Genomic DNA, 14,559 nt, shown 5'->3' with positions numbered 1-14,559 from the left:
AGTAACCTTCTGGGCTTCCCTGATTTTGGATTCAGCCTTCTCCTCCATGGGAGGCTTTTATATCCGATTCTATATATAGCTCTTTAAATCTCATTTTGGTTGGAAATGTCCTCCCACTCGATTAACCTTTACCCTGTTCTGCCACGCTCTTCATACAAGGCTGTGCAAAATAGAATTTTGGTTGAATTCTTCTTTTTTAAATGGAATGAGACTAAAGAACTGCAGAGACTGTAACTTGATTGGTGAATCCAGTCTCTCGCTCAGTGTGCCCTGAAGCTCACTGTCCTTCCCATCTGAGAGCAAAGACCAAGTCCTTTTGGTTTCTGAGTTTATGGACAAGTGATTGTAGCTGCCTATTATAGCTAACTAATACTCATATATCCACATCATCCTGTGTGATAGCCAGCAGGTAACAAGACACTGCAGTGCATAAGTGCCAAACTGAGTTGTTTTCACACTTTAACTGCAGCTCTAAACTTTTATAGACATCGGCCTTCAGAACTATAACGGATAGACCATGTGTCTCAATCGGTTAGATGGAGTACAAAGACCTTGCAGTCTCTCGTTGAGGTCATGTGAGAATAGGTCAGTGTAATGAAGGTTGTCTTCATTACTTAACCGTATAAACATGAGTGATTTTAATATTTATATTACGGGCACTCATACAAAAGTTTGTTTTATTGGTTATTTGGGCTAAAGGTGGGCGGTCTTCCAGCTGGTACCGTTTAATGTCTGCCTAGGAAAAGAGATTTCAATTAGTATAGAATGTTTGGTTAAGCTGGTGAAACCAGTACTTTAACATAGCTTTTGGATAAGATTGTCTTACCTATGTTTTCTTTTGATGGTGTGCCAGCCACAAGAGTCCCCAGGCATCTTGAGTGCCCTTTTAAAGGTTCCTGGTGCTACCAATAGCTATATTAGTTTATTGTAGATTGTAGTCGGTAGGACAAGTGGGAAATATTTTATTTACTAATTGTAATTATGTTAATTATGTCTACAATATTGATTTGATATCAATAAAGGTTATTAGGTAAGACAGTTAGCACTGTTGGCTCACAGCAAGAAGGTCCTGAGTTCAATTCCACCACCTGGCCGTGGTCTTTCGGTGTGGTGTTTGCATGTTTTCCCCGTGTTTGGGTGGGTTCTTTCCAGGTACTCAGGCTTCCTCCCACAGTCCAAAGACATGCAATTAGTGAACTGGTAACTCTAAATTACCCATAGGCGTGAGTGTGAGAGTGAATGGTTGTCTGTGTCTGTGTGTTAGCTCTGTGACATACTGGCGATCTGTCCAGGGTATACCTTGCCTCTCGCCCTAAGACAGCTGGGATAGGCTCCAGTCCCCCTGCTACCCTGCAAAAGGATAAGTGGAAGAGAATAGGTCAGCGTGCAGCCTGTTACAGTCGCTCCTGTTTTTTCTCTTAGTTTAGCTCTGTTTTCTTCGTTCTTCTTTTTTTTCTGACTTGTATTTTCATCCGTTTATTATCTTTCACTCAATCATGTGGATTGAAAGAGTTTTTGTTCTTCTGGTGGCCGTGGAACTATTACTTTTATCAAGGAGCAGGACCATGGCACATCTCCTACTACGCGCGGACTGTTTACTCCAGAGATCAGCTGATCGCTCTGATGCCGGCGGCTTGTGAATGTGTGTGTGAATGGGTGGATGTCTGGATATGTAAAAGCGCTTTGGGGTCCTTAGGGACTAGTAAAGTGCTATATAAATACAGAGCCATTTACCATTTTGCTGGCCAGACCACCAGAAGTACCAGCTGAAATTTGGAGAAAAACACATCGGGGATGCAGAGGTCAAGGACAGAGGAGAAGAAAGGAGACGGTGAGACAGTGGAGGCTCGAAGCGAGGAGGAGGTATAAACCGTGTCTGCCGTCTATCGTAATGGGAAATGTGCGATCCTTATCGAATAAAATCGACGAGCTCTCAGCACTGGTGCGAGTCAGAGGAATACCGAGTGTAGCCTGAAGTGTTTCACTGAATCATCGATGCACCAGGACATTCCGGCGAGAATGCTTCCATGGAAGGCTTCCACACTGTTCGAGGCGGACAGGGACAGCATTGCTAGTGGTAGCGGAAAGGAGGTGGATTTGCTGTTTTAGTTAACAACCGGTGGTGTAACCCTGCCAACATAACAATCAAAGAAAGGATTTGTTGCCCGGACATTGAACTATGTGCTGTAGGACTCAGGCTGTATTATTTACCCAGGGAATTCTCTCATGTCATCTTGGTGGCTGTTTATGTTCCTCCCACAGCTGCATGTGACACTATCCACTCTGCCATAGCCCGGTTACAGACTCAGCACCCGAGTGCCTTTATTGTGATCTTGGGTGACTTCAACCATGTATCACTGGACAATACACTACCAACATTCAGACAATATGTGGACTGTCCCACCAGGGGAGAGAAAATTTTAGACCTTCTGTATGCTAATGTCAAGGATGCATACAGCTCCTCCTCCCTCCCCCCACTTGGTAGGTCAGATCATAACCTGATTCACCTCACCCCACGCTATGTGCCAATTGTGAGGAGGGAACCTGTGACCACGAGGAGCATTAGGAGGTGGTCAGAGGAGGCCTTAGCAGAACTACAGGGCTGTTTCGAGGTGACCGACTGGGAAACACTCTGTGAGCCTCACGCCGAGGACATCAATGGGCTTACTGATTGTATCACAGACTACATAACTTTCTGCACCGACTCCATTCTTCCAGCTCAGACTGTTCATTGTTACCCAAATAACAAGCCGTGGGTGACTAAGGACATCAAAGCCCTCCTCAACGACAAGAGGGCTTTCAGAGGGGGCAATAAAGAGGAGGTGAGGAAGGTCCAGGTGTTACTAAAGGACAAGATCAGAGAGGCTAAAGACAATTACAGGAGGAAGCTGAAGTGGAAACTCCAGCAGAACAGCATGAGAGAGGTGTGGAGGGGCATGAAGACCATCACTGGATTCAGGCCAACCAACAGCAGGGGAGCTGAGGGAGGTGAGAATAGAGCTAACGAGTTGAATCTGTTTTTCAATAGATTCAACACTACAGTGTCTGCTCACACCCTCACAACCTCACCTGTAGTCAGCCTGGAATCCAGAGCCACACCACTGTGTCAGCCTCTCTCTTCATATGGCGCTGTTGCCTCCTGTGAGATTCCTGACACCCCTCCCCCACCCCTCACCTTCACTCAATACCAGGTTGAGATGCAAATGAGGAGACTCCACTCGGGCAAGTCTGCTGGACCAGACAGAGTGAGTCCCCGCGTCCTCAAGGCCTGTGCCCCCCAGCTGTGTGGAGTCTTTCATAAACTGTTTATGCTGAGTCTGAGTCTGCAGAGGGTACCAGTGATGTGGAAGACATCATGCCTCGTCCCTATTTCCAAAGACGCCACGTCCCAGTGGCCCCCAGGATTGCAGGCCCGTGGCACTGACCTCCCACATCATGAAGACCCTGGAAAGGCTCATCCTGGACCAGATGCGACCCATTGTCGGACCACATCTGGATCCCCTTCAATTTGCTTATCAGCCTCGTCTCGGAACAGAGAACGCCATCATCTACCTGCTCAATCGTGTCTACACCCATCTGGACCAGCCGGCGAGCACTGTGAGGGTCATGTTTTTTGACTTTTCCAGTGCTTTCAACACCATCAGGCCGACCCTCCTGGGTGATAAGTTAACAGTGATGCAGGTGGATGCTTCTCTGGTGTCTTGGATTGTTGATTACCTGACAGGAAGACCACAATATGTACATCTCCCACAGTGTGTGTCTGACAAGGTACTCAGCAACATAGGGGCACCACAGGGGACTGTCCTCTCCCCTTCCTCTTCACCCTCTACACCACAGACTTCAGCCACTGCACAGAGACCTGCCATCTTCAGAAGTTTTCTGATGACTCCCGGTGGTTGGATGCATCAGCAGGATGATGAGACAGAGTACCGAGCTGTGGTCGACTCCTTTGTCACGTGGTGTGGCGGAATCATCTGCAGCTCAACGTGGCAAAGACCAAGGAATTGATTTAAAAGATGGCGCCCGGTGAGGTCGGCTGCCGTCACAACTGCTCCGACCACCTTTTCTTTGTTTTTGTTTTTTAAGTTAGTTTTCAGCGTTTTTAAATCGGCAAAATCATCACCATTGAGTACATTAGGTATGACAGAGACACTCTTGTTTCTATTGGTATACAATGTACTCACAATTGAGTTTTAACTCCGGATCCGAGCTGGCGAGTGAGATCCTGAGGGAGAACAAAGGATGCGACACAAAGCGGCGGCCTCGAGGGAAATGAGCCGGCGTCAGGAACAGGCTGAGAGCTCGTGCACACCTCTGCCTAGCATCCTGCTTGCCAACGTCCAGTCACTGGAGAACAAGCTTGATGACCTCAGGGCCAGGATAAAGTTCCAGAGAGACATTCGGGACTGTAATCTCCTCTGCTTCACCGAGACATGGCTGAACCCAGTGGTGCCGGACCACGCCATCCAGCCGGCCGAGTTCTTCTCGGTTCACCGCATGGACAGGACACAGGACTCGGGGAAGTCAAGGGGAGGCGGCGTGTGTTCAGTGGTGAACAACAGTTGGTGCAACAGCGCAAGCGTTGTTCCTCTCACACGCTCCTGCACACCAAATCTGGAACTACTGTCCATCATGTGTCGTCCCTTTTATCTACCTCAGGAGTTTACATCGGTCATTTTAAGTGCCGTTTATATTCCACCACAAGCGGACACGGTCACTCACACAGCACCAGACACAACACCGGGACGCCGCGCTTATTGTGACGGGGGACTTTAATAGTGCCAACCTCAAACGCGCAGCGCCGAACTTTCATCAACACATCACCTGCCCCACCAGGGGTGAAAGGACACTGGACCACTGTTACACTACGGTCAAGGACGGCTACAAGGCACAATCTCGCCCTCCGTTTGGCAAATCCGATCACGCCGCCATCTTCCTCATGCCAAAAATACAAACAAAGGCTGAAACAGGAAGTTCCGGTTCAGAGGAAGGTCACACGCTGGACGGACCAATCGGTGGCCGCGTTACAGGACGCACTCGATGATGCAGACTGGGACATGTTCAGAAACAGCTCCGATGATGACGTCAACGTGTTTACGGAAGCGGTTGTGGGATTCATCGGGAAACTAGCGGATGATACCGTGGAGAAAAAGACTATCACTATCAGAATGTTTCCCAACCAGAAGCCGTGGGTGGATAAAACCATCCGCGACGCTCTGAGATCCCGCACCGCTGCTTACAACACGGGACTCGCGACGGGGGACATGGACCCGTACAAAGCCGCGTCATATAACGTGCGGAAGGCGGTGAAAGAGGCGAAGCAGTGCTACGGGAGGAAACTAGAGTCACAACTCAAACAGAGTGACTCTAGGAGCCTGTGGCAGGGATTAAGGACAATAACGGATTATAAAGCACCAACAACCGATGCGACAAGCGCGGACGTGACTCTGGCAGGCAGGCTGAACACTTTCTATGCTTGCTTCGAGGCTGCAGCTAAAGGCGCTAGCGATGCTAATGCTAGCGGCGCTAACGACTGCGGACAGGAAGATACTGCCACTACCGGAAACGTGCTCATCATCTCCGAGCATGACATGAGGAGAGCCTTCAAGAGAGTGAACACCAGGAAAGCAGCAGGACCAGAAGGCATCTCAGGTCGTATCCTCAGAGTCTGCGCATACCAGCTAGCACCTGTGTTCACTGAGATATTCAACATCTCTTTATCTCAGTCGGTGATCCCCACATGTTTCAAAGAGTCCATCATTGTTGTCCTGTCCCGAAGAAACCCCACCCTGCTTCTCTCAATGACTATTGCCCTGTAGCCCTCACCTCAGTAGTGATGAAGTGCTTTGAGCGCCTGGTCAGAGACTTCATCATTTCTTCACTACCAGACACACTGGACCCACTACAGTTCCCTTACCGTGCAAATCGTTCCACAGCGATGCCATCTCTCATCTCCTCCACATCACTTACTCACTTGGACACTAGAAGGGGAATTATGTTAAATGCTCTTCATCGACTACAGCTCTGCATTTAATACCATAATTCCTCCACACTCACCACCAAGCTGGAGCACCTGGGACTCAGCTCATCTATGTGTCAGTGGATCTCCAACTTCCTAACTGGCAGACCACAGGCAGTAAGGATGGGCGGACATGTCTCAGCCTCCATCACTCTCAGCACTGGAGCCCCCAGGGGTGTGTTCTGAGCCCCTCCTGTACTCTTTGTACACATATGACTGTGTGGCCACTACCAGCTCCACCACCATCATTAAGTTTGCTGGCGACACTGTCGTGGTGGGCCTGATCTCTGATAACAACAGGCGGCCTACCTGAAGGAGATTAGGAATCTGGAGAACTGGTGCCAGAAAAACAACCTCCTTCTAAACGTCAGTAAGACAAAGGAGTTGATAGTGGACTTCAGCACTAAGCAGGAGAGGAACTACCAGACCCCCGTCATCAACGAGTGCTCAGTGGAGAGAGTGGACAGCTTCAAATACCTCGGGGTTCACATCACGCAGGACCTGTCATGGTCCTGTCACATCAACACCGTGGTGAAAAAGGCCCGACAGCGTCTCTACCACCTCAGACGCTTGAGAGACTTCCGACTGCCCTCCAAGGTGCTCAGGAACTTTTACTCCTGCACCATAGAGAGCATCCTGACAGGAAACATCTCAACCTGGTTCGGGAACAGCACCATGCAGGACAGACGAGCTCTACAGAGGGTTGTGCGATCAGCTGAGCACACCATCCGCTCCGAGCTCCCTGACCTGCACTCAATCTACAGCAGGCGGTGCTGGACCAAGGCCAGGAAGATCATGAAGGACCTCAGCCATCCCAACAATGGACTGTTCTCTCTGTTGAGGTCAGGAAAGCGATTCTGCTCCCTGAAGACCAACACAGAGAGACTGAGGAGAAGCTTCTTTCCGCAGGCGATACGGTTTCTCAATCACACCACCACATAGTACTGACCCACACATATGGTTTTACACACACACTGGACATTCTGGACATTTGTTTACACTAGTGGCCACTGCATAACTACACTGCGTGGTCATCTAATCAAATCACTCACTTAGTCACAAGTCACTTAAATAAATCACTTTTAAGCATATTTGCACTGCACAAGACACTTAAATATATGGATTGCACAACCCTGGACATTACATTTCTTTCATTACCATTTACTACTTGTACAGCTGCTCTTATTGTTCTATATTTCTTCATATATTCTTATATATTTTCTATATTGTGTATTTTGTTGTACAGTTATTTTATTTTTAACTTTAATTTTTATATTTTATTTTATTCTTTCCTAGTTAAATTTACCCTTCATTTTAATTTTCATATTTATTTCCTGTCCTATTCATAGTCTTTTATTTTAGGTCACGAGCAGTTGTCTAAGCATTTCACTGCATATCGTACTGTGTATGACTGTGTATGTGACAAATGTTTTAATCCAGGGGGTCAGTGTTGACATTGTGGAGGACTATAAATACCTTGGAGTACACATTGACAATAAACTGGACTGGGCTAAAAACACCACAGCACTTTACAGAAAGGCCCAGAGTCGTCTCTATTTTTTGAGGCGACTGAGGTCCTTCAACATCTGCCAGAAAATGCTCAGGATTTTCTATGAGGCTGTTGTGGCCAGTGCTATCCTCTATGCTGTTGCATGCTGGGGGAGCAGGCTGAGGGTTGCAGATGCCAACAGACTCGATAAACTGATTCGTAAGGCCAGTAATGTTGTGGGGATGGAGCTGGACTCCCTCAAGGTGGTGTCGGAGAGGCGGATGTTGTCCAAAATAAAGACAATGTTGGATAACACCACCCACCCACTCCATGACATGCTGGTCAGTCACAGGAGCACGTTCAGTGAGAGACTGAGATTACTGAAAAGCACCACTGAACAACACAGGAAATCATTCCTGCCTGTGGCCATCTCCCTGTACAACTCATCCACTTAACACACTGTTTACTGCAACAGCTACACCCTTCTTGCACATGTTCTTTTCAGCTATTTATTAATAAGTGACTTTTATGTATATATATATGCCTGTATATATTGTGCTATTCTTAGTTAGTGTATTGTCTGTCTTTGTTAATGTTTGTTTATAATGGAGCACTGTAACGAAAAATAATTTCCCCTAGAAATCAATAAAGTATTCTGATTCTGATCTGATTCTGATGAACCCTGGCCTACACTCTGTTTTGGAATTTTAATGTTGGTGAATAAACACCAACAGGTTTGTCTGCACCTCATCTCTGCCTCAATCCTCCTCTTTGAACCCAGCTGCTACAGGCCATCGTAACAGTCAGGTATTGGTATGAAATTTACTCCAAGTGAATTGGATGTCTTATTTCTAGCCTCCTGTGTGGTCTATGCTGGTGCCGTATTGTTATCTAAACCCACTGAAGAATTTGGAGCATTTTCTGCTTTGTGCTACGTGACAGGAAGAGAACCTTTGGACAGTGCTCAGACTTGATTGCCTCACACGGCCTGGGGTTAATGCGTAAAGATCTGGGGACATTAACTAACTGTCAATTAGATAAAGTGTTAAAGAAAGACATCTGTAGCAAATCTGTTTGTTCAAATTAGCATCAGCAGATGTAGGTTCTACATTTTTAATTTTTCTGACTCCCGCGTATTAATCGCAGCGTCAGCCTCAGAGCCTCTGTGTCATTTGAACTTCACAAAACAGCTCTTGTGATTTCTCATCAGTGTATGTGTGGCCAGTTTTGACTCTTCATCATTCGGCATGGTGTTATCTTAACAATTAGTGCAACTGCACACGTTTGTGTTGAGGCAGCAGATAGAAAATTACAGTCGAAGGTGCAAATCATATGTGCACACTAAGTCATCTACACATTACACCTAGAGGAGCTGCTCTGCCATGGAAACCCACACTGTGGAGCTCCCAGTGCAGTGTTTGTGCTGATGTTGATGGAAGAGGTTTGGAACTCTGCAGTTATTAAGTTGCAGAGCGATGGTGATTTGTAGTCCTTATTGCTTCAGGGCTTGGCATCCCCATTCTTTACTTATATGGTCTGCAACTTGAGTTGCCGTGGTTCCACTTTGCAATAATACCACTTCCAGCTGGTCATGGAGTAATGACGAGAGAAGATGTTTCAAAAACTGACTTGTTGCAGTGGTGGCATTCTATTACAGTACCACACCTGACTTCAGTCTTTAGAACGATCTATTCTTTCACAGATGTGGCTAGGTGCTTGATTTTATGCACTTGTAAGACGAAGAACATCTGAATCAGAGATTAAGCTGTGTGGTCTGGTAGTTTTAATGTAACAAGTAGTCTTAAGTTAAATCTTGTTAATGGCTCATCAAATGGCTCAGAGCCTTTATTTCAGTATATACTAGAGCATTTACAAAGGCACACATCTGCTAACAACACTTTGTAGTTATCGTTCCTTTCTCTTTCTCATCATTCAAACTCTGAGAGGGCGTGGCTTGGTGGCAAAATGTGTTCATCACTGCAGAAATCTCCTGACGCTTGCCAGGCTCCCTCCCTGGCTGCCTCTAAAGTCGTTAGCTGGCAGACTAATTAAGAACAACCAGACAGTGGCATGTGCACGCTGACTCTCGGGAGGCTCTTCATCATACGGCACCAGCAGAACGAAGTCTCTGCCATGAAACCTCCTCAATCTCAACCTAAACTCTGAGTCTGGAGTAGATTTCATTTTACAGCCATGTTGTCTGAAAACCATTCATCATTTATCAGCCTCCTGCCTGCTGCTGCTGCTCATTCATCATTTAAAAGTGAGTTAGAGGGTGTCCACAAGGCTGTGATTCATAGTCTACTATTCTGTCTGATATGTTTGTCTCTGTCTGGCTGTCCTCTCGCACGAGTGTTTGTGTTCTTCCCTGAGCTGTGACTGGGCTCAGTCATGGTGTTCTGCAGCTTCACCTGTCAGTCCCGTGCTTTTCAACATATTGCATCAGAAGCTTTACAGAAGCTTGAACTTGTGCTGCAGAAGTCGTCCGTGCACACCTGCAGTCACAAGAGCAACAGTTTTAGTATCCTGAGGGCTTTTAGATGGTCAGACTCATGGCCAGGCTTCAGACTCTAGTCCACCATTTTCACCAGATCTGAAAGACCTCCTCTGGAGCAGTGCCTAAAATGGAATTCGTTTTTTTCTTTCTCAAAACCATTCCTGTAAAATCTGTTCCACGTGCGAGTAGCGGCCGCCCGCCTCGTCTTCGTTTCAATATTTCAGAGTCACTAAGTGGTGAGTTGCTAGGCGATACAGCAGGGGCAGCACGATTAAGGGAGCGTGATAGGCAGCTTGTGGCTGAGGGCAATCCGGAGGGATACAAAGCCCAGTTGGCTGCCTGCCTGTTTTCCATTCATATTCCCTCTGCCAACACACAGACACACACCACTTAGCTGTACACACCCATATACTTCCCCACACAGTTGCCAGACAAGAGACACTCTGCACACTTGTGCAGTCCCACACAGAGCTTTCGCCCACTAAACCGAGCACTTTCTCTGATTAAGACCCGCTGTAAAGAGATGCTAATAAAACATGGCTGCTGCACAAGGTGCTCAGTTTTCTAATTCAGCTAACAGCCATGCAGACAACACTGTTGAATGTTTTGGTAAAAAGTAAAACTTGATGTCTGTTTATTTCCTCAGGACACAAGATCTGTCTGCTGGTGATGGGGAGAACCAAGAAGATTTCCCTGGTGAACTAACACTTCATTTTGACCCCCTGACCCCAGACGGGCTGCCATGTACCCCTGCTAACGCTGTGGAGGTTCACAGGGGTCGACATCCAGGTGAGGAGAATTGCAGTAGTTGTTTCACAGACCGGCAACAGCAGATTTTGCTTTGAGTTATATCATATTGAGTTATCACGATGGGATAGTTTGACCTGCTATGAAACCATTAAAGGGCAAAGCTATGTTCTAATTTGGTTTTTTACACATTTTATTTGGTGGCATGAAATGGGTTGAGCCAGGCTGGTAGTCCCCAAATGTTTTCACAGACCAACTGTTGTATCTTTGATAATGGAAGTAATCTCTTTCTTGGGTAGTTATCACAGGGGATATTATATGAATAAAGTGACTTTTTCAGAAGTTGAATAAGTTTTTGTGCGCAAAAAAGCGATGCACAGCGACATTTCTTTCTTACATTTGTTTTGTCTTGCTTTAAAGCCAATATCAGAAATGAAAGTTGTTATAAGCTTATTAAATCTGAGAACAAAACAGAAGAGAAATCCTCTTTTAGTACCATCTTTTAAGTAGTCTGATTCACTATAGGAGATGAAGAAGATCTGATGTCGAGACTGAATACTTTAATTTGCAAAAAAGCTGGATTTTACTTACTAGCACCCTACACTTTCTTTTCCTTTATAGAATTTAACTCCTAATTGGACCAGGTTTCTCTTGTGACATACATTTGTTTCTTCTCTCATTCTGCCTGTATGTTTGGCAGGAGAAGTACTTGTTTCATCACCCCGTTACTCCTACCCAAGTCAGGGAGTTGAAAGAGTGACGATGTGAGAGTGACATTGGGCTAATGTGCAGGAAATCTCTGTGCTTGTGTGTCCAAACTTAAAGCTGAAGAAAGATCGCACACACGCTTACAAAACACATATATACCACATATAACCTAGAAACAGGCCTGAGTAATGTTGCACTAGAGTTTGCTTGACAACAGGTGACAGAAGATGATGTCCAGTCCATGGGGTGTCCAAAGGCGGAGATCATCGCCTTATTTGGAAGGAGATGCCAGAAGGGGAACTTCTGTGTCTGCATTTATCTCTTAAAATTGGTCATTGTCTGTAAAATAGGCAAATAATGTTCTTAAGATGCAAATTGTGTACTTGTAAAAGCAAGAGGCGTTATAATACCCTGATGATATAAAAGCAATCTGAAGTGTATTTCTGACGGAGATCTACAGCTGATGTTGCAGGGTACATCTCCCCACACGTGTGTTTCATTAAAATCGTTGTTTGACCAACTCTTCGGAACCATGGTTGTTTTGTTCTCATCCTCAATATTCTGAACACGTGACAACTGGAACTGTAGAAACTGTAAGAGATGGGAGTCACCGAGCTAATGCTGAACTGTGCTGCTTTAATGTGTTATCTCAGTGAAACTGTTGTTAGCAAAGTGTGACATCAGTATGCCTAACAGTAGTTTTCATCTTCTCTGCTGCTGCCGCAGACTCTGTGAGGAGCAGTGGGAAAGTTCAGAGGAGGCTGTCGTTGATGAGGAGGCCATCCTGACTCTCCTGGAGAACAGTCAGTCTTTCCTCCCACTCTCCCAGACATCCAACCACTCGCCTCTCTTAGGTAACACAGCCTCTTTCATTCATGCACGTTTTTAATTTTCTATGCTCGATTTTGTTTCCCATGATTAAACTCTGATTTTAGGTGATAATTTTAAGGCTGTCTTCCACAAACAGTATTTCAAAGATGCTGATTCAGTGGTCGGGTCATGTGACTTTGACTCCAGAAGCTTCAGCTTGTGTTTTCTGAAATGGATTTTGAGGGCTGTTTTGAATCGTTGTTGTAAAAGCCACTTTTTTCCCCTTTCCATCCATATTTTCTGATATTTAGTGGATTCTTTCCTCCATATACATCTGTTTCTTGTCCACTTAACTGCCACTACACCCTGAAAGGAGAAAATATTCACCTCAATGCTTAACAGCTGTCCAAGTGGAGAGAAGGTTATTGCGTACAGCTGTCTGATATTGTCTGTGTGCTTTATTTTGTCCTCCATGCAGACAGCAGCCGGGACCAAGCCATCATTGACTTGCTGGCAGGCCTGGAGGACGATGGTTTCTGCAGGACACCCGCTAGGCAGAATTCCCAGTCCCGCTCACTCCCTGGTGTCACAAACTACAACTGCAACAGTGATGAAGAGGAAGCAGGCCCAGAACTGGACAAGGAAGAGGCAGAACTCAGTGTTATAATGTCACAGCGTTGGGACAGCGACCCTCCTGAGAGTGCTTCCTCTCAGAGGCATGTTTATCTCTGCATGGTTTAAGGCAAAAGTATAACCATCAGTTTTAGAGTATGTTGTGCATCAAAATGTTTTCATTTTTTAGTAATAAGTACAAGTAAGCGTAAGCTACACCTTTTTGTTTCTGGTCGTATCTTAAATACATAGGTGAGCGATCGCTGTACACAATCTGTGAAAGTCATCCCCAGTGAGCTCTGCCTGGGCATTTTTTTTTTATTATTTTTTTTTTTTAAATACGGTTCCTGTCGTTGGTGTGTGTGTGCACAGACCCTGCATGAAGGAGACAGAAAACTGCTTCAGTGATGGCCAGCAGGAGTCCTCTGACGAAGACATGGAGTGGAGTGGAAACAACTCTATGTTCGCTAACCTGTCCATCCCGCAGCTCGATGGCGCCGCAGACGAGAGTAGCGGTGAGTTGTCCTGTGATGAGATGTACTGAGACAGCATGAAGTGTCAGCTTGCTTTGATGCCTATCTGACAACCCCCCCACCGATTCACGCTCTGTCAAGTATGTCAGGAGAGGGATCTGATAGCTGCTACAGAAGAAAAAGTTGGGATGATTCTCAGTTTTGGCTCTATGACCTGACAGGCTACAATTTGATGCAGTGCCAGACTTGGGGGTAAAACTGACTCCTGGGGTTAATTAACTGTTCAGTTTTTAGAGCGTGCATGTGTGTGTGGAGCGATGACTACAACTTCATAGACTGGTAATAGACTCTGTGTGCTTTTTAAAAATATACCAGTATCAAACATAATGAAATCTGAAAGTTCTGAGTCATAAAATTCATCTTGACATTTCTGTATAGCTGTAACAAATTCCTCTTCAGTAATTTGCAACATAGAGTTTAAAGGTTAATAACACTAAAACTGCCTCTGTAGTTGCTGTTTGTGCGATTTCAACACGTTTCCTGCCCCTGCACCCCACCTGCATTAGATGACTTTATCAGTAGCTCAGCTGGTCCGAAAGCAGAACAACTACATTATCAGAAGAGCTAGAGGAGAGAATGAGGGACAAGCGTCCTGCTGATGCACATGTTAGTGATGTTCTAGTTGCCCTGTGTCTCATGCAGGCGACGGTCACTTTCTTATTGAGCTTAAAGTATAAATTTTGGCTTTCAACATGTTATAGTGGCATAGAAATATTGTAGTAAATTGACTTTTTAAAATTTAAATTAGTGCTGTCAGCTCTAATCTCGTTAAAATAGCGTTAACACCGTAACCGCGTTAACGCGGCAAATCTCCGTTAGCAGAGGCATCAACACGTTAGCGCCATGCGGCCCCTCGCACAGGGCGATCCACGTTAACTCGCTAAGAGATTTGCCGTGTTAACGCTTGATTATGGCGTTAACGTCATTTTAACGAGATTGACAGCACAAATTTAAATATATCAAATAGTGATCAATCTCACCCTGGGGTTTTGGGCAAAGATTCATGGGTCATTGCTCTCTCTGATTACATGAATTTCAGGTCAGTTTCTTGCAGCTGTGGACACTAATGAGATGCCTCTTCTTCTCACATGCTGTATCCATAGATTCCTCCTTAACAGATAGTGGCTCAATGGCGCAGTCTTAA

The 14,559-nt window shown here is 45.7% G+C and overlaps 2 protein-coding genes across 2 annotated transcripts in view; both read left to right on the top strand.

The window, feature by feature from the left end:
* Positions 1–12,885, top strand: part of LOC120433160 (DNA polymerase zeta catalytic subunit-like) — a 122,305-nt gene extending 109,420 nt beyond the window's left edge. The window contains exons 9-11 of the mRNA XM_039598907.1: positions 10,652–10,794; positions 12,187–12,314; positions 12,749–12,885. Coding sequence (XP_039454841.1) covers positions 10,652–10,794; positions 12,187–12,248 — 205 coding nt within the window. The 3' untranslated portion in view covers positions 12,249–12,314; positions 12,749–12,885. The remainder of the gene's footprint in view (positions 1–10,651; positions 10,795–12,186; positions 12,315–12,748) is intronic.
* LOC120433009 (DNA polymerase zeta catalytic subunit-like) lies at positions 12,438–14,559 on the top strand. The gene is made up of 4 exons (XM_039598451.1): positions 12,438–12,456; positions 12,749–12,986; positions 13,255–13,397; positions 14,519–14,559. The coding sequence occupies exons 1-4, from the start codon at positions 12,438–12,440 to the stop codon at positions 14,557–14,559; spliced, it is 441 nt and encodes a 146-aa protein (XP_039454385.1).

This window comes from Oreochromis aureus, linkage group 15 (genome assembly GCF_013358895.1).
Source record: "Oreochromis aureus strain Israel breed Guangdong linkage group 15, ZZ_aureus, whole genome shotgun sequence".
NCBI classification, from domain to species: Eukaryota; Metazoa; Chordata; class Actinopteri; order Cichliformes; family Cichlidae; genus Oreochromis; species Oreochromis aureus.
The sequence above is the reverse complement of the archived record's forward strand: the minus strand, read 5'-3'. Positions and strand labels throughout refer to the sequence as shown.

Coding starts and splice junctions, on each gene's coding strand:
- LOC120433009 (XM_039598451.1), top strand. Junction 12,987..13,254: donor GAGAGTGCTTCCTCTCAGAG/GCATGTTTATCT, acceptor GTGTGTGCACAG/ACCCTGCATGAAGGAGACAG. Junction 13,398..14,518: donor CGCCGCAGACGAGAGTAGCG/GTGAGTTGTCCT, acceptor CTGTATCCATAG/ATTCCTCCTTAACAGATAGT.